Source organism: Cetorhinus maximus, chromosome 11, assembly GCF_964194155.1.
Source record: "Cetorhinus maximus chromosome 11, sCetMax3.hap1.1, whole genome shotgun sequence".
Classification (NCBI taxonomy): Eukaryota; Metazoa; Chordata; class Chondrichthyes; order Lamniformes; family Cetorhinidae; genus Cetorhinus; species Cetorhinus maximus.
In genome coordinates, this window is record NC_135889.1 from 47,786,971 (window position 1) to 47,808,520 (window position 21,550).

Below are 21,550 nucleotides of genomic sequence, written 5' to 3' on the forward strand. Positions count from 1 at the left end.
TGAGTTAGACAGGTTTTAATTCTTATTAGGGACAGGCAGAAAAGTGGAGTTAAGGCTACAGTCAGATCAGCCATGATTTTATTGAATGGTGGAGCAGGCCTGAGGGGCCAAATGGCCTACTCCTGCTCCTATTGCTTATGTTCTCATTATGACCTTACAACTCTTCAAATTGAAAAATAAATTAAGTTAGTTACTATTAAACTGTTCTTTCCTTGTAAATATTTGGAAGATGCTCGCTACACAATTTACTCTACGAGTATGAAGCTAATCCTTAATTACATTTAACAGCTTTCTGAGGGTATATTATCCTCCATTGAGGAAATGCACCATTTTCCTCTCCATTCTTCTCTGCTTGTGCATTACCCTTGCTTTTGTGAACAGGTGGGTATGAGGGCAACCTGCTGCCAGGCCACTAAAGGTGCTACACTTATTGTGCCACCATGAATGTTGAGACCGACTAGATGGAAGCATCAAATTTGATTTTTCCTCATCCTGCACTGTAACTAGCAGAGTTCCAACCTCCCCTCTGATAAGTACCATCCCAATTTTGTTTTTCATGAACGTACCTATTCTTAGCAATGGCAAGCCACAATGATATCAGCTGAGATTAGCTAGCTCAGCGTAGATGAGAGATTGAACCTGAGACTACCTGATTTGTATGGTTCAGCTATCCGCTGAGCCATTGCTCAAGAACAATTGGCTTATACCGATGAATAGCATCCCAGGAGATCCAACACATTTTTTTTGAATTCAAGGTATAATTTCGCTTGTAAATGGAGAAATATTTCATTTGTCTGTGGATACATGAAGAAAACTTTAATGTGACATGGGTAATACAAAATCCGCCATGTTGTTTGCGTTATGTAGTAAATGGTTTACAGCCTGAGAAACAAGATTCCAGAAGATATCGGAAAATAATTGTCTCCAGTTGTTACTGCAAAACCATTTGTATATATTTGCCAAGCATGAGATGCTAAGACTGGATAATTGAACATGCATTTGAAAACAAACCCATAAACAATCAAATAAATTCCAAATTATTTAACCAGTCAAATGCACCTTGTCCATCATGGTTGTGAGGGACGAGGGAAGAACTGGGCTCTGAGGCTAACAAAATTTACAGCATAATAATCGATCCCAAGGTATACATTTATGTGCATGTGATCTTCTTTTCTGAGTTCTTATTAAGCTCTGACTCAAAAATCATGTGTTTGGGTTAACAGTGATATGTGAAATTGGTCATCGTGCTGTTGCAATGGACAGCTACGCTTTTAGCCATCTAGATCCTAGCTTCTGACATGTACTCTGCCTCTCACACTTGCCCTTTAAGATGCTCTTTAAAGCTATACTTTTGAACAAACTTTCGATAATCTATTTTAATGTCTTCTTCTTTGGTTTGGTGTCAGATTTTGTATGATAGCATTCCTGTAAATGGCCTTGGAATGTTTTACGATGTTAAAGGTGCTTTATGAACGCTTGTTGTTTTTAGTATCAAATGGAGTAGTGTAAAGCACTAAATCTGATTGGGCTTTAAAGATCATTTAACAGTTTTTCTAAAGTGGGATATTTGAACAGTGTGAATTTCATGCTTATGATTACTGGAGGGACTGGGAGTGAAAATCCAAGAATAAGGGCTGCAGCATCATTGCCCTATCTCTAACCCAGCATCCCTTGGAGCAAACCATCCCTAGTGGGAGCACGGGATCATAAGAATTTACCCCAGTTGAAATAATATTGCAAACCAGAACCGAAGCTCACACCTAACAAGGAACTGAAATTCAGGCTTTAGATTCAAGAACAAACACTTTCTCAAGCTTTTGAATGGAAATTTTGTATTGAACTCTTCTTTGTCATACTTCTTGTGGCTTACAGTTGATTCTATAGACAGTTTGAGGTGTTATCGTGACCTGGCACAACAGTATCCCCAAATTCTTAGTAACCCAGCACATAAAAATGATAAAAGCAAAATACTGCAGATGCTGGAAATCTGAAACAAAAACAAAATTTGCTGGAAAAACTCAGCAGGTCTGACAGCATCTGTGGAGAGGAAGACATAAAAATAATAGTACAAAGAGAACTTTTTTGAAATAATAAATATCCCAAAATGTCCTATGGTCAACAGTGCAGTGTTTCCTCAGCACTGAACTGGTTATGTGCTCAGGTCCTGGAATGGCGGGAGGGAACGAAGTTGAACCCAGAAACTTCTAATTCAGAGGCAGGAATGCTACAAACGCAACAAGGCGGGGCAGCACTATGTGGATCCTTAAGAAGTCTTATGAAGAGCATCATTTTTTGTAGACTTGCTTGGGAAGAGGATTGTCTTTTGGATAAGGCAAATGCATGCATGGCTGGAAAGATAGTGCAGGAGGGAGGGCTTTAGATTCCTGGGGCATTGGGACTGGCTCTGGGGCAGGTGGCACCTGTACAAGCTGGATGGGTTGCACCTGAACAGAGCCGGGACTGAGTTCCTTGCGGGTGTTTTGCTAGTCCTGTTGGTGGGGGGGGCTTTAAACTAACTTGGCAGGGCCGTGGGAGCCAGGAGAGAATATTAAAGAGTAATACCAAGGTGCACAAAATACTGGGGGAGACAGATAGCACTAGAATAGAGAATAGTAAGTTAATAGGTAGAGTCAGAGTAAGGGAGAAAGTCATGAAGTCTAAATTAGGGTTCTACTGCATTTATGTGAATGGACGGAGTATAGTAAATAAGATTGGGGAGTTACAGGTGCAGATTGCCATGTGGAAATATGATGTTGTGGCGATAACAGAGACTTGGCTCATGGAAGGGTAGAACTGGGTGTTAAATATTCCTGAGTACAAGGTATTCAGGAAAGATAGGGCAGGAAAAAAAGGCGGAGGGGTGAATGTATTGGCTAAGGAGAGCATTGCAGTGCTGGAGAAAGAGGATACCCCAGAGGGTTCCAGGACGGAATCAATTTGGATAGAGCTAAGGAACAAAAATAGTGTAATTTAATTGCTCGGTGTAGTCTATATCCCACCAACGGGTTGGAAGGATGTAGAGAAACAAATCTGTGGGGAAATTACAGAGGTGCAAACATTCTAGAGTAGTTATAATGGGGGACTTTAATAGTGGTAGTGTAAAGGGAGAGGCAAGAGTTCTTAGAGTGGGTACATGAGGGTAATGCTGTCGATGTGGTGCACATGGGGCAGAATTTTGAGTTTGGCGGGCGTGATCAGCAGGCCCGGGAGTGGCCAGGAAAGGTGCTGCCACCCGCGATTGGCCCCAGACTGCGATTTCATGCTGGCAGGCCAATTAAGGCTCGCTAAGTGCGAACGGCGGCTCCCCAGTGGTCAGGAAGGGGCAGGAGGGGGAAGGAGGCCTGTCGGCCACCGGGTCCAATGGCGACCCAGCAGCCGGTTTAAAACCGGCACAGTCAGGCCCTGGAAGGCTGCCGGCGAAGAAGACGTCTTCAGTGTTGTCAACTGGAGATTATAAATTATGGATTATAAATTATGGGCACGCGGCCCCTGGTTTTCTGCTGAGTGCCTTGTGGTCCTCCTGGGGGAGGTGGTTGTCAGGAGAGATACCCTTGTCCCCAGGGATGGAAGAAGGAGGCCACCACACCTCACAAAAAGAGCTTGGGAGGTGGTCAGCAGCCATGATATTGTGTGGCACACATGGGTCCAGTGCCACAAGAGGTTTAATGACCTGCCGCACTCAGGAAGGGTGAGTACCATGTTCGCATAGATCAGCGTGTTGAAGTGTTATGGGCTGGTCATCCCCCTGTGGAGCTCAGGGGTGTTAGAGTCTGAGTGCCAACTATCAATGTCACCGGAGCTGGCCAAGGGGGTGAACCCTGGCTGCTTGGACTGGGTGCCTTGTAGTTTGAGGGCCATGACTCGGATCTGCCCTGCGAGGTGCTCCTCAGGTGGAGTTGGCCAGGCTGCAATGGTGCTGCAGGTAGAGAGTGGACTAATCAATGTGCCTCTGTCCTTTCAGGAGAAGCCAGCCCATAACAACATTGAGAGGTTGCGGACCGGTGGAGGCCACGCAAACCTCCTAATCCTAACCAGATACGAGCAGGACGCCTTGGAGCTGGTGAGGCGCCACACGCCTCGGTTAACCGGCCATGGAGAGGCTGGGGTGTCAGACAAAGGTTAGAGGGCATTGCACAGAAGTAAGAGTTTCGGATGGTGCAAACAATCTTATAAAGTCTCATCATTGATGGGGCCTCAAAACTGGATTCCCTATTGATCATTGAAAGACAATGGCACCATGATGCCTCCTCCATAGTCTCAGCAGGGTGCCTGGCATGCACAGTGACAGTGTGATGACTTAAACTAATGATATGTGGTTGTTCTCCCTTAGATTCACCACCATGCACCCAATCGCAGGACCCCGAAGACCCACCCCTGATGTCAGAGGACCGCCAGGCTCCAGATGCACCTGCTTCACACCCACTCTCTGAACTACGCACCAATGCAGATACTAGCACCTCGGTTGGCATTAGATCTTCGGCTAGGTGCAGAGCGGTGAGGGCACTTCACACTCACTTGAGGTGCAGGCAGAGGCAGAGAGTGCCCAGGGTGCCGGCAGTCGGAGGGCTGCTGGAGACCAGGATGATGCTGAGTCGAAGGCTGATGATGAGCCTCTGGAGTCGTCCATTAGGCGGCAGATGCTGGACGTCCAGCAGGATGTGTGGGAGGGCCTGGCGGAGATCCATGAGGGTGTGTGTACCATGGTCTCCGTTGTGGAGAAGTCCATGCGGACCGTGAGCGCTGCGTTGACCCTCATTGGCGAGCGCACTGCCTCCTCCATTGAGAGAGTGGCGACTATCATGGAGAGGCAGCTCCAGGGACAGAATGAGGGGTTCCTGGGGTTGCACTCAGACCTGCAAGCCCGCACACAGGCAATGACCTCAGGTGGTCAGTGTCAGTGTGGGAGATGGATAAGGCACCCAGTATCCCAGCTAGGTGCCCATCCATCAATGCCAAGCAGGGTGGTCCAGAGCGACCTCACATTGACGCATGAGCTGCCTGTCATCTCTGCGGGCTCCTCTCTGGGTGCTCTGGATGATAGCAGCAGCTCCTCCACCCCTCTGCCAGTGACCATGGCATCTGATGAGGCTGCAGTGACTGGGGAGATGCCAGCCACGGCACTGGCTGCTCCCTCCCAGGTGGGGCAGGACAGGCTCCACTGGCCAGAGGACGACCGCCAACGTCATCAAGGCCAACAGGACAGCAGAGTGAGCAGGCTGTCTCCAATGCCGCTGCCAGCAAAGGGGGAACAGCGAGACGTAGCACCCGCAAACGTAAGTTTAAGGTGCCTTGAGCACAAGAGGAACTAGTCATGGGAGACCTACTGTTGTGCAATGATTTGTTTATGTGTACTGGTCTGGGTTGAAGACCAGAGAAGGTTCTATTAGTTTGTTTTGACTGTCAACATGAGATAAAGTTTCTTTTGTCCTGATTCCCTGATTATGCTTCACCTTTTTTATTTAATGTGGTGCAGGTTACGCCAGTATGTAATGCTGGATGTGGGTGGCTCAAAACTTTATTGCACAAGACACTGAGTGGACTTTGGGGTCAAAGGAAAGGGTCATTGCAGACACCCGGGATAGAGGCGGCAGCCCTGGCATGAGGTGGTAGCGCCTATTTAGCAGCCTAGCTGAAGGAGCTTTGGATCTAGACGTTCCTAGTGTCCCTGCCTCCCTGGAGGTTACTGAGGTCTGCCTGCACTCTCTCTGCGTTCTCCTCACTGTGCTCCTCTTCTGACTCACTACTCGATTCATCGCCTGTGGCCTGTGGAGCTGCATCAAGATCCTCTTCCTCCAATGGGTCCCCCCTTTCCAATGCCAGATTGTGGAGAATGCAGCATGCAACTACTATCAGTGACACCCACTCTGGGGGGTATTGTAGTGCTCCCCCTGAATGGTCCAGGCATCAGAAGTGCATCTTCAGAAGACCTATGGTCCTCTCTATCACCTCCCTTGTGGAGGCGTGGCTCCTGTTGTACCGCTGCTCGGCCTCTTCTTGGGTAGCGGAGAGGCGTCATGAGCCACCTTTTCAAGGGATAGCCCTTGTCATCCAGCAGCCATCCATCCAGTCGGGCTGGAGCACTGAAGAGCCTCAGCACCTGGGAGTGTCGCAGGGTGTATGTGTCATGGGAGCTGCCTGGGTACCTTGCACAGACTTGCAGAATCTGCATCCTGTGTTCAAACACTATCTGCACGTTCATGGAGTGGAAGCCCTTCCTGTTGACGAAGGCACCGGGCTCACCCGCCAGCACCTTGATGGCCAGATGTGTGCAGTCGATTGCACCCTGGACGCGGGGGAAGCCAGCTATTGCTGCAAAGCCTCTGGCTTGCTCAGCCTGGCTGGCCTCATCCATACAGAAATGAATGAAAGTCAATACCCATCTGAACAGAGCTTCTATCACCAGCTTGATGCAACTGTGGACAGCTGATTGAGAGACTCCACACAGATCACCCACTGAGTCTTGGAAAGAGCTGGAGGCATAGAAGTTGAGGTCCGCTGTGACCTTCAGAGCCACTGACATGGGGTGTCCACCCATACAGTTGGAGCTGATATCAGGCCTGATCCTCTGACAAATAGAGGTCACTGTCTCCCTTGAGAGGCGGAACCTCCTTCAGCCTTGCACCTCTAACATATTGAGGTAGTTTCATCACCGCCTGTATACCCTGGCAGCAGGATAATGTTGTCTTCTGTGGCCCCTTCTGCCTTGGACTACCTGCTGGCCCTGCACCACTTGTGCCTGCGCCTCTCTTCCTACAGGTGGCTCCTCTGGAAGCTGCGTAGGGACACCTGGCCTCCTCTCCCTTCTGGCCCTCTCTTCCTCCTCAGAGGAGGTGCCACCAGTGGAGACCACAATCCCCATTAGTAGTGTAAAAGAAGGCTGTCTGATATCTGGAAGACTCCACATGGTCTGAATTCTCTGGGATCCTTGGAGACACCAAGGAGTCCTGAAATGAAGCCTGGAAATGCTAACAATGAAGTCCTGAACAGAGATGAAGCTGCAATATACCAATAAGTCACCAGCTAGCAAACTATCTACCAAACTCCTCACTACCCAATGCTGCTGACCCTTTCTATCCCACCCGTGGATGAGGTTTTTGAAATTGTCAGCAGGTCGTCTGCCCATTTTGCCCATGCCAATGAGCACGAAATTGCATGGGCAATGAAAAATTGGCATCAGTTGCCTTTTTAATGGCTTTAACTGGTCATTCTCGCCGACCAAAATATCGCACAAGTCCGTGATGACATCAGGACACTCGCCCGACATCATCACGTGCTATTTTACGCTCGAGTGAGTCAGGTGTGCACCCGTCCGCTCAGCAAAAAATTCTGCTCACAGACTTTAAAAAGGCATTCGATACAGTGCCACACAACAGACTTATGAGAAAAGTAATAGCTCATGGAATAAAAGGGACAGTGGCAATGTCAGTAAAAAATTGGCTGAGTAATAGGAAACAATAAGTAATGTTTAATGGATATTTTTCAGGCTGGAGGAAGTTTTATTATGGAGTTCCCCAGGGGTCAGTATTGGGACGCTTGCTTTTCCTGATATATATTAATGATCTAGATCTTGGAATGCGGGGGACAATTTCAAAGTTTGTGCATGATACTTGGAAGCATTGTAAATTGTGAAGAAGACAGTGTAGAACTTCAAAAGGACATCAACAAGTTGAGAGGAGAAATGAGTGCAGCACTTGGGGAGGCAAAGATTTCTCTTCGAGACAGTCGATTTATTCAAGCAGATAGGTGGCAGATGAAGTTCAATGCAGAGAAGTGTGAAGTGATTCATTTTGGTAGGAAAAACATGGAGAGACAATACAAAATAAGGGATACAACTCTAAAGCGTGTGCAGGAGCAAAGGGACCTGCATGTATATGTGCATAAGTCATTAAAGGTGGCAGGTCAGATAGAGAGAGCAGTTAATAAAGCATACAGTATCCTAGGCTTTATTAATAGGGCCATAGAGTACAAGAGCAAGGAGTTAATGCTGAACTTATGTAGGACACTAGTTAGACCTCAGCTGGAGTACTGTGTATAGTTCTGAGTGCCACACTTTAGGAAAGATGTGAACGCATTGGAGAGAGTACAAAAGAGGTTTACAAAAATGGTTCCAGGGATGAGAAACTGCAGTTAAGAAGATAGATTGAAGAAGTTGGGACTGTTCTCCTTGGAGAGGAGAAGGCTAAGAGGAGATTTGATAAAGGTGTTCAAAATCACAAGGGAGCTGAACAGAGTAGATAGGGAGAAACTGTTCCTGCTCGTAAAATGATTGAGAATGAGAGGGCACAGAGTTAAAGTGATTTGCAAGAGAAGCAAATGTGACATGAGAAAAAACTTTTTCACACAACGAGTGGTTCAGGTCTGAAATACGCTGCCTGAAAGTGTGGTGGAGGCAGGTTCAATCAAGGCATTCAAGAGGGCATTGGATCATTATTTAAAGAGAAACAACGTGCAGGGTTATGGGGAAAAGGCAGGAAAATGGCACTAAGTTATAATGCTCATTCGGAGAGCCAGTGCTGACGTGAGGGGCCGAATGGCCTTCTGCACCGTAACTATTCTGTGATTCTGTGCATCAGTCACACATTATGACATACTTTCAGATATGTTTATGATAATAGTCCTGTTTAAAAATATGCCATTAATCCTTCGTGGTTTACAAGATATTTTTAAAAGTAATGTCTAATTTTGGAACCTGTGTAAAATAAGCACATGCAGCAATAAATACTTCAAATTTTCTTCTTTGGATATGCAAAGTGTTTCTGGGAAGCAGCCAGCATGTGTGTGTGTATTTAGAATGTAACTTAAATCAAAGTGTTGGCTTTTTTTGCTGCTGAGAAACAAAGGAACACTGGCAAACTGGTGTACATATTACAAGCTTGGTCTTAAAAGAATATATGTATGTTAATTTAAGTTTTGTGAGTATTTGTGATTCAGTTTCGGAAAGACAAAAGCAGATGTATGTGCAACAGGGGACAACCACTATTAGATTACCAGATTAACTGCAGCCATCAAGAAAAATTATTTCCAAAATAACTATATTTGACACTAATCTACCATGAGAATGTATGGCATGCCCTGCTGCCGTATTATAATTCTCTGAGAGCATGTATTATCAGCTCAAGAACAATAATTGTGTATGGGTTCCTGTCAGCAGTAAAGTATATAGTTTTCCCTGTTGGATCCCTACATGCATATACACCTAACTGTAAAATTTTAAAATTATTGGGAGAGCAGATGTGAATGCCTGAATTCTCAAAAGTTTTAAAATTATGAATGAATTTTAAAAATACCCAGGGACCCAAGGGAGCAACTTTAAAATCCAGATTGACTCGGCCATGGTACAATTATGCACTCCATCAAGTGTCAAAGCCAATGGTGTGAGATTTGTATCTGCCTGGTGTCAGATCAGGACCAGGCATAGAGTTATACTGTCACTTTTTCATTGCTGTGAAGGAGAAAAGACTTCACGTTGGAAGTTGCAGTAGAGAGGTGTCCTTAAATAGACAAGTGGCAGCAAGCTCAAAGTGACCAAAATTCGAAAGAGAACTGAGCTATTGAGGTACTTTCAACATTTAAACTGCATTTTGGAGCTCATGCTGCTTGCATGAGCATCATGATATTAGGCAGAAACAATGTAGTATTCCTGTGATATATGATATTAAACAGGCAAGATGCAGATTCCCTGTGATATATGATATCAAGCAGGAAAAGTGTACAATCCCTATTCTGAGTTGAGTGTTATTTTAATGTGTTCCAGTTGCCATTTGTCACTCAGGCTATTTTTTCTTTCACTTTCACAGGCTGTCATATTCAATAGTGAACTATTCTGGACAATGTCTTCGATGCAAGGGAATTGGCTGTTTCACTTTTTGTTCTTTCTTTCCATTTCAAAGGTAGGGCCTTAAAGTTCCTGCAGATAACCCAGTTTGCAAATATATTAAAACCGTTTTTGTCCTTTCTAGTTTGAGCTTCATAAATTCTACTGTGCAGCATATAAATATTGTCAGTGTTATTATGGATGCGATATGGCCGATTTGCATAAATTGTACGGATGGTACACACTGTTTATGTGCCAATTTTATTGTGATGACATGCAAAGAACCCTAGCACCTCCATCATGAGTATTGCTTAATGTGTCTGCAAATGTCGCCACGTTTGTTATAGTAGCTTCATACATACCTCTTCAGGAAAGTCCACCCAGTAATCCAGTTTGAATGGTAATTATTGAGTCAATGCGAGCTGCATATCTGAAGTAATGTAGAATTTCCTCAGTTTTGCACAGTAATCTCTAAATGACTTTTTGTCTCTTGAGGAAGACCGCAGAATTGATGGGGATGCGGGGAGGGATTTGGCACGGCTGTGGAGGTGATGAGGGGCGACAGTCTAGTGTCTAAAAGGACAAACTAATAAGCTAATTTCTTGGCACTTATGGAAATGCTGCTCAACAACTCAGAACAATGTAAATTATTGAGCATAAGTTAAATTTTGCTGACAAAGAGATGCATGAAGGCTTAATGGCAGTAGAATTTAATTTACTCTCAACTCCACAAGTCTGTACACGTTTTATGTCTGGAACAATATATTTGTTTTTCAACAGTTTTCAGCAGCCGTGACTGAGAACAGTACAGGGAGTGCACCAGTGGAATTGTACCATGGACTTGGCTTCACCAGGCAAAAAATAATGACTGCGCAGTATGAATGTTACCAAAAGATTATGCAGGCTCCTCTGCACAAAGAAAATGGTAAAGGAAGAAGTGACTGTTTTGCATACAATGCTATTGTGTCAGTGGTTGCTTGTCCATTCAAGGTTCTGCCCCATTGCCAGCAGCATATTCTAATGAACCATCACTCAATTGACACTACTCAATTTTACATTAGCCGTAAAGCAATCCATTTATTGCTGATAAATTAAAGGTAGGCGACTGCAATTTAAAATGATCAGTTGGCATTGTGCTCAGCATTTACAGGTTGAGGAGGAAATACAGCAGGTCATTTCTACTATACAATTAGCATCAATATGAAGTGCTTTCAGCAACGTTATGTAACTCCCAAGTGAAGCTGCCCAAGTCAGATCTAGGGAACAGGTGTGAGGCCAGATTAGGGAGGTAGTCTCACATAGTTTAGGCTTTGCAGCAGCGGCTGTACAGTTGTCATTGGCGGAAAGAAAACCTTTTAACCTTCATTTTTATTTTTAGTAAGGAGTCATTAAAAATTTAACTGGCATGAGGGTGCCATTGAATGGAGTGTTGCCCATGCTTCCACAGACCTCTGATTCCCTTGATTAGGGACTGACAGGGAAGCCGACAGTACGGCAGGGATATTGGAACTCAGACAAACTCTTATATAGTAATGCTTTCTGTGCATTTCCCAGTTCTGGTTACTGTTATTTCCAAAGGTTGCAAAAAGTGTGTTAGTGTGAAAGGGTGCTGTGCAGTGGTGGATTCAAGTGGGCAGAGTGCCCCTCCCAGCTCCCCCCACCACTTTATATCAGATTGTTGGTCTAAGTGCTAAATCTGTTTTGACAGATGGGTAGTAGAAATCTGGAATTCTCCCAACCCCACCCCAAAAGCCATGGATGCTGGGACAATTGGAGCTTCCTGTTTGATATGGTTATCAAAGGAATTGGGGTTAAAGCAGCAAAGTGGAACTGGTGGAGTTGTGAGGATGACTAACACTCTGGCAGTGTGACTGCAATTCCAAAGACTCTAGCTGAGACCTTCCTGGGAGCTGTTTCCTTTTCACTGACGTTGATTCAACCAAAGTGTGCCAGAGATCCCATTTACCCATGGAAGCAAGGTTTCCATTGTACTTCAGGTGAAGTTCCAATGACCAGGAACTTCTCAGCATCTGTTACTCACCTCTTCAAAAGCTAATCCCAAACCCCAACCTCTACTATCTAAAATGACAAAGGCTGCAGGCAAAGTGGAATATCATCACCTCTAAGATCAGCCCCCACCCCAACCCCCTCCTATCCCAAACTTACACACCATCCTGCCTTGAACACATATTGCTGTTCCTTCATCATCCTGGACCACCCTGCCTAACAGCAGTGTGGGCGTATCTTTGCCACAATTACTGCAGGGGCTCAAGACCAGTTCATCACCAGTGTCTCAAGGACAACAAGTGATGGGCAGTAAGTGCCTCGCTACTGATTACCAAACCCCAACAATGAATCATTTTAAAAAAGCTCATTTTTAATCATTAAAATTACTCCAAAGAATTGATTTTACTTGAGTCAGATCGCATCATCATATTTGGGAATAACAAATTTAGTGTAAGGACCTCTGGGTTCAGCAGCAGTTTGTCTAACATGTTGGCGGCAGAAAATAGGGCTCTGTGCACAAACCCTTCGAATCCTAAAATAGATTTTAAAAATCAATTTATTTAACAACAAAAAAAAAATCACCTCAGCATTGCTGTGATTGGCATGACAATGTTTATTAAGTATGCTGTTTAGAATTGCTGCTGGCAGTTAGAATAATAGCAAAGATATGTTTGTGAATTGCCTTTTGTTTATCATGATGCGGTGTGATGAAGTAATGTGAGGGCATGTAATTCTCACATTTGTAAGAAGTGTTAGAATGACACAATTATACAGTGCAGAAGGATGCTGTTCTGCCCATCATGCCTGGCTGTTTGTTTCAAAGAGCTATCCAAATCATCCCACTTCCTTTCTCTTCCCCTTATGCCTGCAATTTTTTTTCCCTTTTCAAGTATATATCAAATTTCTCTTATGTTGAATCTTTTTCCATCAGCCTTTCAGATGGTGCATTCCAGATCATAACATCTTGGTGCATTAAAAAAAAATCTGCTTGTTTCCCATCTAGCTATTTTGATAATTACCTTAAATCTGTGCTCTCTGGTTACTGACCTTCCTGCCAGTTTCTCCTTATTTATTCTCATGAGGGGTTTTGATAGGGTAAACGGTTTGCACAAACATTTTTTTGCTTGGGGAAGTAAAACATCCAGGGGCTGAATCTTCCCCCCATCGGGGGCGAAGTTGAAGGGCGGGCGCGCACAGGCGCACTTCCGATTGGCGCCCCTGATCGGGGGCGTGGTGCCATTTTACGTGGGTGGGCCAATTAAGGCCTGCCCAGTGTGACGTCCACACAGAAGTGCTATGCTCTTCCTGTGTGGGCGGGAGGGGAATCCCAAAATCAGTAGTGTGCTCTTTCGCGCGTGCGCATGAAAGAGCGCCCTCATCTCCCTGAGGCTAAGTGCTGCCTCAGGGAGGTCGGCTCAAAATGTAAGAAACCTAAAAATAGAAAAGTAAAATTTCCCTAACATGTCCCCTCATGTAACACTGTCACATGAGTTGGGACACATCCATAATTTTCACAAAAACTTTATTAAAATTTTAAAAAACCTACATGAAACCTCATCACACCTGGGGATGAGGTTTCATGCTTTTTCTAGTTGCCGCTGGGGCTCCTGGCCTGCCCGCCAACCTTAAGGTTGGATGGGCAGGTCCTTTAATTACTTAATTGACCCTGTCAATGGCCTCAATTGGCTATTGACAGGTCGGCGGGCGCGCAGCTGATTTCACCACGCCTCCGCCTTCCTGAAAATTTAAATGGGGAGGGGTGACATCAGGAGTTCCACCTGACGTCACCGCGCGTCATTTTACGCGTCAGCGAGCGGGCCCCGCCCCTGCTCGCCGACGCGTAAAGTCCTTCCCCCGGAAAACCATTAGTCGTTTTGTCACAATGACATTTGTACAGTGTTGTACACTGACACATCATAGGGTAAGTTCTCGGAGGTCCCACGCAGCTGCCAGACCTCACAAAAATATGGCCTTGTCTTTGTTGAGGGGAATTTAGATAAGTGTATGAGGGAGAAAGGAATAGGAGGTTATGTTGATAGGGTGAGATGAAGTAAGGTGGGAGGAAGCTCACTGCTGAGCAGAAACGCCGACACAGACTGGGCGAATAGCATGTTCCAGCGCTGTAAATTCTGATTCTCTGTAAAATAATTAAGGTTTACCAAACTCATAGTCATAAAGATAGTGCACTTTTAAAAACAGGGAATGGAATTATACTTGTCACAGTGCTACATTTGGGGGAAAATGTCAGCAAATAATCTCAATGGATTACAGACATATCCTCTAGTATTTCCTATAGCATTTTAAACATCCCTTTCTTTCACCAGAGACAAGAACCACCTGTGACAGGACTTGGGATGGGTGGCTGTGCTGGGAAGATACTCCTCCAGGGTCAGTGGCTGTTCAGCATTGCCCAGATTACTTCCAAGACTTCGATCCATCAGGTATGGACAGTATTGCTTTGTTATCCCTAGCTGCAGTACTCATGACTCAAACTTTAAGCAATCATCCAGTTCAAAGACTGCTCACCCCTGCTAGCCTTCACTGATAACAGCAACATCTGTACCTTATATTTCCCTTTCTAACATACCCCTAGTGCACAGCGAGCACCAACATTGGAAAATTGGTGCTGCGACATGTTCACTCTGATTTAAATATTTTTAAATTTGTAGGTGTCCGATGGAAAGGACCAAATCATGTTTAGCAACCCAGGTGGGTTGATCTTAGGTTGACAAACTGATGGAAGTGGTTTCTGCCCCAATGCCAGCCAGAAAAAATGAGGTGCTCCAATTTTATAAAAAGAAAGGCTTGCATTAATATCATGCTTCTCACAACACCAGACATGTCATAGCACTTTACAGCTAATAAAGTACTTTCTGAAGTGTAGTCACTGTTGTAATGTAGGAAACGTGGCAGCTAATTTGTGCACAGGAAACTCCCATTAACAGCAACATGATAATGACCAGATAATCTGTGTTTGTGATGTTGATTGAGGATAAATATTGGACAGGACAGCAGGGATAACTCGCCTGCTCTTTTCTGACATCGTGCCATGGGATTTTTTACATCCACCCAAGCAACTAGGTGGCCCTGCATGATAGATGGCAACTCTGACAATGAAGCATTCCCTCAGTACTGCACTGCAGCATCAGCATGGATTTTTGTACTCAAGCACTGGAATGGATCTTGAACCTGGGACCTTGTGATTGGGAGGCAATAGTGCCACCAATTAAGACACAGGTGCAGAAGTGGCATAAAACAGTGTAACAGAGTTTTGGCATCCATATGTTGGCTTCTGGTGTGATTGCAGGACTCATTATTTATTAGTAAGGTGCCCTTCCAAAATGAGAGGAGGCCTAGCCTGTCACTGTCCAGTCTTCTGGAGCACTTCAGCAAAGTAATCTTTTCAGGATCTCATCACTCAACTCATGCTTTCTCAAATCTGAACACGTCGCAGCTACATTGCTAGGCTGAATTTTACTCAATCCTTAATTTTTTGATTTAGGAAGAATTGAATGTGCACTTGAGGTTAGGGCTGTGCTGAATTTTGCAGCATTAGGCCAAGCCTGTCAATCTCTTATCCTCCCCTGTACATGGCCAACTCAGATCAGAGTCAGGCCAACAGGGTGACTGACCTGGTTCACAAAATTCAGCAAACCACACTCAATCTAGAAGGTTTATAGTTTCCCAACTCCCATCGCCAGCATTGTGGTTTCTGCTACTTGGGAAGCACTTTGTCATAATCATAGCACACCTAACTTGAGCAAATGTGTCCCTCTGTGGCAAATGAACACTCAAATATTGTACAACCAGCATACTAGGAGCAAATTAAGCTCTTTAGTGAGCACATATCTTTTAGAGCTGTGTGAGGTGCTGAATGTTTGCATTCTGTGTCCTTGCCCACTTCCTGTCACTGTACTCTCCTCTAGTCTACAACCTTCTGAGATCTTAGCACTCCTCCAATTCTAGCCTCCTGCACAAATCCAATTTTCATCATTCCACCACATTCCTTCGGCAGTCTAAGCCCTAAACTCTGGAATTCCTTTCCTAAATCTCTCCACCTTGCTGCCTCTCTCTCCTCCTTTTAAGTCATTCCGTTTGTCATGTTTTCATAATGTATAAAGGCACCAATCACTCATAAGGGATGGTGTAAACATATTGCGACTTCATTTATTAAGACTAGGCACATGAGAACATATATACATGGATAGAAAGCTTGAAAACATCAGCAGCAGGGCTGTGTCTGCTGTGTCCTGCTCACAGGCCGAAGTGAACCTGAGGCTGGATCACATGATGAAATGCTGCTATCCCTTAAAGGCAAATTACAGTATTATTTTAACCCCTTTGACCAAGCTTTTGTCCTAACACTTTTATGTGAATCGGTGCCAAATTTTGTTTGGTGATGTTCCTGTGAAGTCCCTTAAGATGTCTTTACTATGTTAAACGTATTGTAGAAATGCAAGTTGTTGTATTTTACCCTTATTTCACCTAAGTTACCTGAAATTAAATGCATTTTCCTGTTATTAAATACTTCTAAAGTAGGCCTGAACGATTTACATGCATGTCCAAGGTCATACCACTGTAGTCAGCTACAAGATAGTTTTTGCACATCACATTGAAACTAGAGGAGTGAAGAAACGTGCACCATAGGAAGTGATCCAATTTCCTGATTGCTTCAATGCATAAATAGTAATTTGCTGACAAATGTTGTTCTGGATACTTATAATCATAGCTATTGCGGCAATGACTGAAGTCGAGCCCATGACTGTAGAACTAGTGCATTGCCATCTTATTGTCACTGGGTAAGTATATTCTAAAAACATGACATAAGGTAACATTTATGAATTCTCAACACAATTCCAATTCATACTCATAGGAGCAGGAATAGCCAATCAAAGCTGCTCCTTCATTCAGTAGGATGATGGTTGATCTCAAACCTTAAACCATTTCCCAACCCAACCTCATTATCCCTTGGTTCCCTTAGTACAAAAAATTCTATTAACCTCTTTTTTGCATAAGCTAAATAGCTGAGCATTCAGATTCCTCTGGGGTAGAAAATTTTACAGATTCACAGTCCTTCTGAATGAAGAAATTACTGTTTGTCTCATCCCAAATGGCCAACCCCCTAATTCTGAAATTGTTTCTCCTAGTTCTAGGCTCCCCAAACAGGGGAAACATCGTCTCAGCATCTATTCTGTTAAGTCCCTTGAGAATTTTATGGCCTGAATTTTGCACTCATTGTGCATGCTCGAATGGCAGGCCCGGAAGCAGATACGATATGCGCTCCTGACTGTGATCACAAACTGACATGTGATTTCACGTTGGCTGCCGATTAATTGGCAGCCAGTGTGAAACGCGCACTGAGAGAGGCTCAGCGCTGTTGGGGCGGGGGTGGGGCATTGGGTGAGGGCGGGCACTGACACAAGTGAGGGTGTTGGCGGGCAGTTTACAACAAGCTCCCTGAAGACTGACAACTGCTGTGGAGCTGCTTCAGGGAGCTGCAGTATTGTTCAAAAGATACCTGCACACAAAAATGCAACAAACTATTTCTAATGCAATTACAAACAACTGACAGCAGTACTCATAACTCCTCAACCTCCAAACATTATCTGGGCATTTTATCTTGATGCAAAACCCAAAGGCTGCCTGTCCAATTGGCCCATGCATGAAGGGTAATAGCACAGAGGTCACTATAAATCTCAGTCGACTGGGGCTTCAATTGGCTTAGTTGGAAATTTGATTGTCGGCGGGCGCACTGCTGACCATGATATGGCATGATGCCACTATGACGTCGAGACGCCCATCTGACATTTTCTCACGTGATTTCATGGGATCATCCGATTACGCCAAAAGTCAATGGACATTGGGTAGGCCACCAAATTTCCCACAGTAGGTCCTGCCACAACAGGGCTGGAAAATCCTGGCCATTGAGATTACATCTGATTTGTTTTTAACTCTAGGGAATATAGACCTGGTTTTCTCACCTCCAAAAGGGGAAATACAGTTTTTTGTGCATTTGGAAGTTATTCAAAAAACAATACAAAATGATCCAAGACATAATTTCCAAATCTTAGTTGATTGTTGAGAAGTTGGAGTACAGGCAAGTATTAGAGCAACAGATTCCGCTTACTATAGGAAGGCTAAAAGGCCAAAGCTCCTTTATAGATTACATACCATCATTATGAAACAAAAAGGGTATGGGAAGATAATCCTAATGTCTTTCATTTACATCAAAGTAACTCCCAGCTCTTTGCGTTCAACACTGCCTCACTCTTTCCCTGAGCATAATTATAAATTCAATTGAATCTGTGATTAATATTAAATTCAAGTTAACTAAATAATTATGATGCATGTTTCATTTTGAGTCTTGCATACATTCAATGTTAGATTCTCAAAGATTTATCCAGAAAAAGGAAATCCCACAATTGATCATGGTTCTTTTATTTAAGCCCATTTTGCTATTATGTGCATTGTTAGTCGTCACCTTGATTATTGCACAGTTGTTTGAACACTACAACAAATCTGTAAAAGGGTCAACATTCTGCAATGTGGCAGAAAATGTAACATGATAACAATTGGGAGTTAAGGTTGAATTACCTCCGCATTTGACATATCTGTAATCTAAGCCTATTGATTCCATTTTTAACGAGTAGCATTTAATAGGCCCCAAAAGAGGTACAATCTAGAACTATCAGGTAACATGAGATGAACTTGCAGTGGTCTCGGGTAGAGAAAAATATTGCGTTATCAGTCTTGCATAAAACTGAATGACCACACTAACCCTGATTATATAAGAGCATAATTTGGGCTTGAAGATTATTTGAGTACTGGGATAATGTTAGTTTTCTTATACTTGTATTTTTCTTTGTTTTAATTGTGCTGTTATTGATGCCCCCGTTCACAGTAAATTTCACTTGCCAACAAGAAATCATTCTTATCGGAAATTCACCTTTTGGGCTACTGCTTCTAAGAGCTGGATAAAATGCTCTTTTAAAGAGTGGAATGGTTAATTAGAATAACTTGTAAAATCAAAACCAATTAAAACCAGTTCTTAAATATTTATGTATAGCAGATTTCCAACTTAGCATTAGTCACTATACTTCAAATGTAAATTATTTAGTGAAGTGCTTTGATGTGTGTCAATGTGGGAAGGTGCTATATAAATGCAAGCATGAAAACACGATTTGTTATTAGAGGAAAATTGGGAAAATTATAGCCATTTAGACAATGACTTGTTCATTTTCACTTTTTGTGAATAGGCTGTTACAGATGCCAAGGCAATGGATCTGTGACTTCAGGCCATTGTTGGATACTTAATAGAGGTCCCTCTGTGTCAGTGGGAGAATGCTGCATCTGGGGAGAATAAATGTGAATGTAACTTGTTTTTACAAGGTGTAAGTTGATTTTAGCAAACTGCACATCCTCATTTTGGCTGTAAATAGTCCCTCAAGCTGCAACATTGCATGCTGATTAAAATTAGATCCCAACTCTCCATCCTGGTAAAATTCTTTTTACATTCAATGTAATCCTGCAGAAAGTTTTGGTATGACCTTTCTTACTTTATTGAACGGTATTTATTCTATTTGTTTCACGAATAGAAAAAGTTATAAAGATTTGCGATGAAAGTGGAAAATGGTTTCGACACCCAATGAGTAACAGAACATGGACAAACTACACTCAGTGTAATGCATATACAAAGGAAAAGCTAAAGGTATAATTTATGATTGCAATTTATTAACGATACAACTACAAAATACATATCAGCTGAACTTATTCCTAATTAACAATCAATAATTTCAAATTCTTGTTTTCTCCCTAAAACAGACTGCATTGAACTTATTGTACTTGGCTGTGATTGGGCATGGATTGTCAGTAGCATCATTGCTGATTTCTCTTGGCATATTCTTTTATTTCAAGTAAGTACTGGACAGTTATTACCACCGCCATTGAAGGTAATCATTTTCGCCCATTAGTCTGTTTGTAAACAATATATTTCAAAAACTAACAGACAGATTTCAACAGGACGTGGTACAGAGGTTAAGTATGGCCTAAGGAAGAAGTGATTAGTTTTTGGCGAAGATGCAGATCTGGATTCTGGAATTTTTTAAAGGATATGTTCACACTGGGAGATAGGGTGAATTGACGTCCTTTTTTAGAATGTTGTGGAGTTTTTTTTAGAATGTTTAGAATGTTGTTGATTACTTTAGAATGTCATGGATTGTCTCAGCTGCTGTGGTGGTATTTGTCATAGCTGTCAAAAGTGAGAAGAGTTTTTAGAGCAGATTGTTGGATGTGGATTGGCCTGAAGCCTCCTCAGTGAGATGGAAGCTCTTAAAAAAAAGATTCATTTTTCAGCTTTGTAGTTACAGAACACCAACCAGGCAGGGAACAGTCTCAAGGAAGAGCTGCATAATTGTAAATTTCAGTTAACACAGTGTGGCAGAGGTTTGCAATTTACTGAGTGCTTGTTTCTTCATGTTACTGAAAAAACATGCATTCTACAGATATTTATTGAGGTTGAAGTCAGAACACGCAATTATGTAATTTATATAAATGATATAATCTGTTTTATGTAGCCAACTGTTCTATATATAAAGCACAGGGCCAACTAGAGTAACGCTGGTGCTATTCAAACCTACAGTTGACTTTTAATGAAGCATAAAGTGTTGTAGCGTATGCCATTGTCCTATTTTTCAGATATTTAAGTAGCAACCTTATGTGCAATGCAGATCTAGAAGTTTCTTTCCCGTTAATCTAAGATTATATGATTTGTATGTCAGTGTTGGCAATAATTAATAATACTGCATGAAAAAATGCCAGTTTGTTCTTTCATGGTCCCTACAGAATGATCTACTGTTAAAATTTGTAAGGACTCAGAAATGTTGCTTAAGCTCAGTAAGGAATCTGAATTGCTATATAAGATCCGTAAAGATTCAGAACTGTGATAGAACGACTTTAAATCAGACATAAATTATTTCATAGAACAGTGAGCAGGATTTTATATTGTGCCAGGGTTCCTGCAACCTCCAGTGATGAAGTTCGTAGTGAACCCACCCTTATACCAATGGGTCACTCTGCAGCCGTTTCACGCTTGGTGGGGCATCCATCTGTAGAGGGAGACCCGCCTTTGAGAGCTGCTGGCCTGTCAAATGGTTGGCAGCTCTCTGGTCCCAGTAGCGCCACTGTGAGCTGCAGCCACTTTGAGTGGTGGCCATCTCCCCAGTGGAGATGTCACTGGAGCTGGATGGGCAGATACGTTGGGGGGTTTTCGGCAGGGCCAAACTAGGAGACCCTGGTGAGTGAGGTGAGGGGTGTGGGGGCCGTGGTCCACAGGTGAAGTGGGGAGAGGAAACCCAAGGGTGCAGGGCAGGACTCCAGCCGGGGGTACTGAGGGCATGGGGCACATGGGCATAAAGCAGAAACAGCCCTCCCCCATCCCGCCAGTAGCTCAAGAAGTGAGACCTGGCGGACTTCAAACGTGACTTCGGCCTCCACCTGCTGTGGGAAAAATTGTGGTGGGGCGGGAAGAGGTCCTCAAGTAGTCATTAATTAGCCATTTAAGGACCTCAATTGGCCCAAGGGTGGTAAGCCACAAGCATCTCCCCCGCCATGCATAAAATTATGGTGGGGTCAGGGGCAGGTGGATAGGCATCACACCCATTACACTGCCTGCTCTCTTGCCAATCCGCCCCTTAAAATTCTGCCCAGGATTACAGTTAGTCCCGCAGATTA

General features: G+C 43.6%; 1 protein-coding gene across 2 annotated transcripts in view; it reads left to right on the forward strand.

Annotated features, from left to right (window-relative positions):
• Nucleotides 1-21,550, forward strand: part of calcrla (calcitonin receptor-like a) — a 98,554-nt gene that overhangs the window by 54,319 nt on the left and 22,685 nt on the right. Inside the window, exons 2-6 of one of the 2 annotated variants that reach the window (XM_078551903.1) lie at nt 9,798-9,890; nt 10,592-10,739; nt 14,146-14,262; nt 19,417-19,529; nt 19,643-19,734. In XM_078551903.1, the coding sequence (XP_078408029.1) occupies nt 9,831-9,890; nt 10,592-10,739; nt 14,146-14,262; nt 19,417-19,529; nt 19,643-19,734 (530 nt within the window). In that variant the 5' untranslated portion in view covers nt 9,798-9,830. The remainder of the gene's footprint in view (nt 1-9,797; nt 9,891-10,591; nt 10,740-14,145; nt 14,263-19,416; nt 19,530-19,642; nt 19,735-21,550) is intronic. The other variant, XM_078551904.1, reaches the window with a different exon arrangement.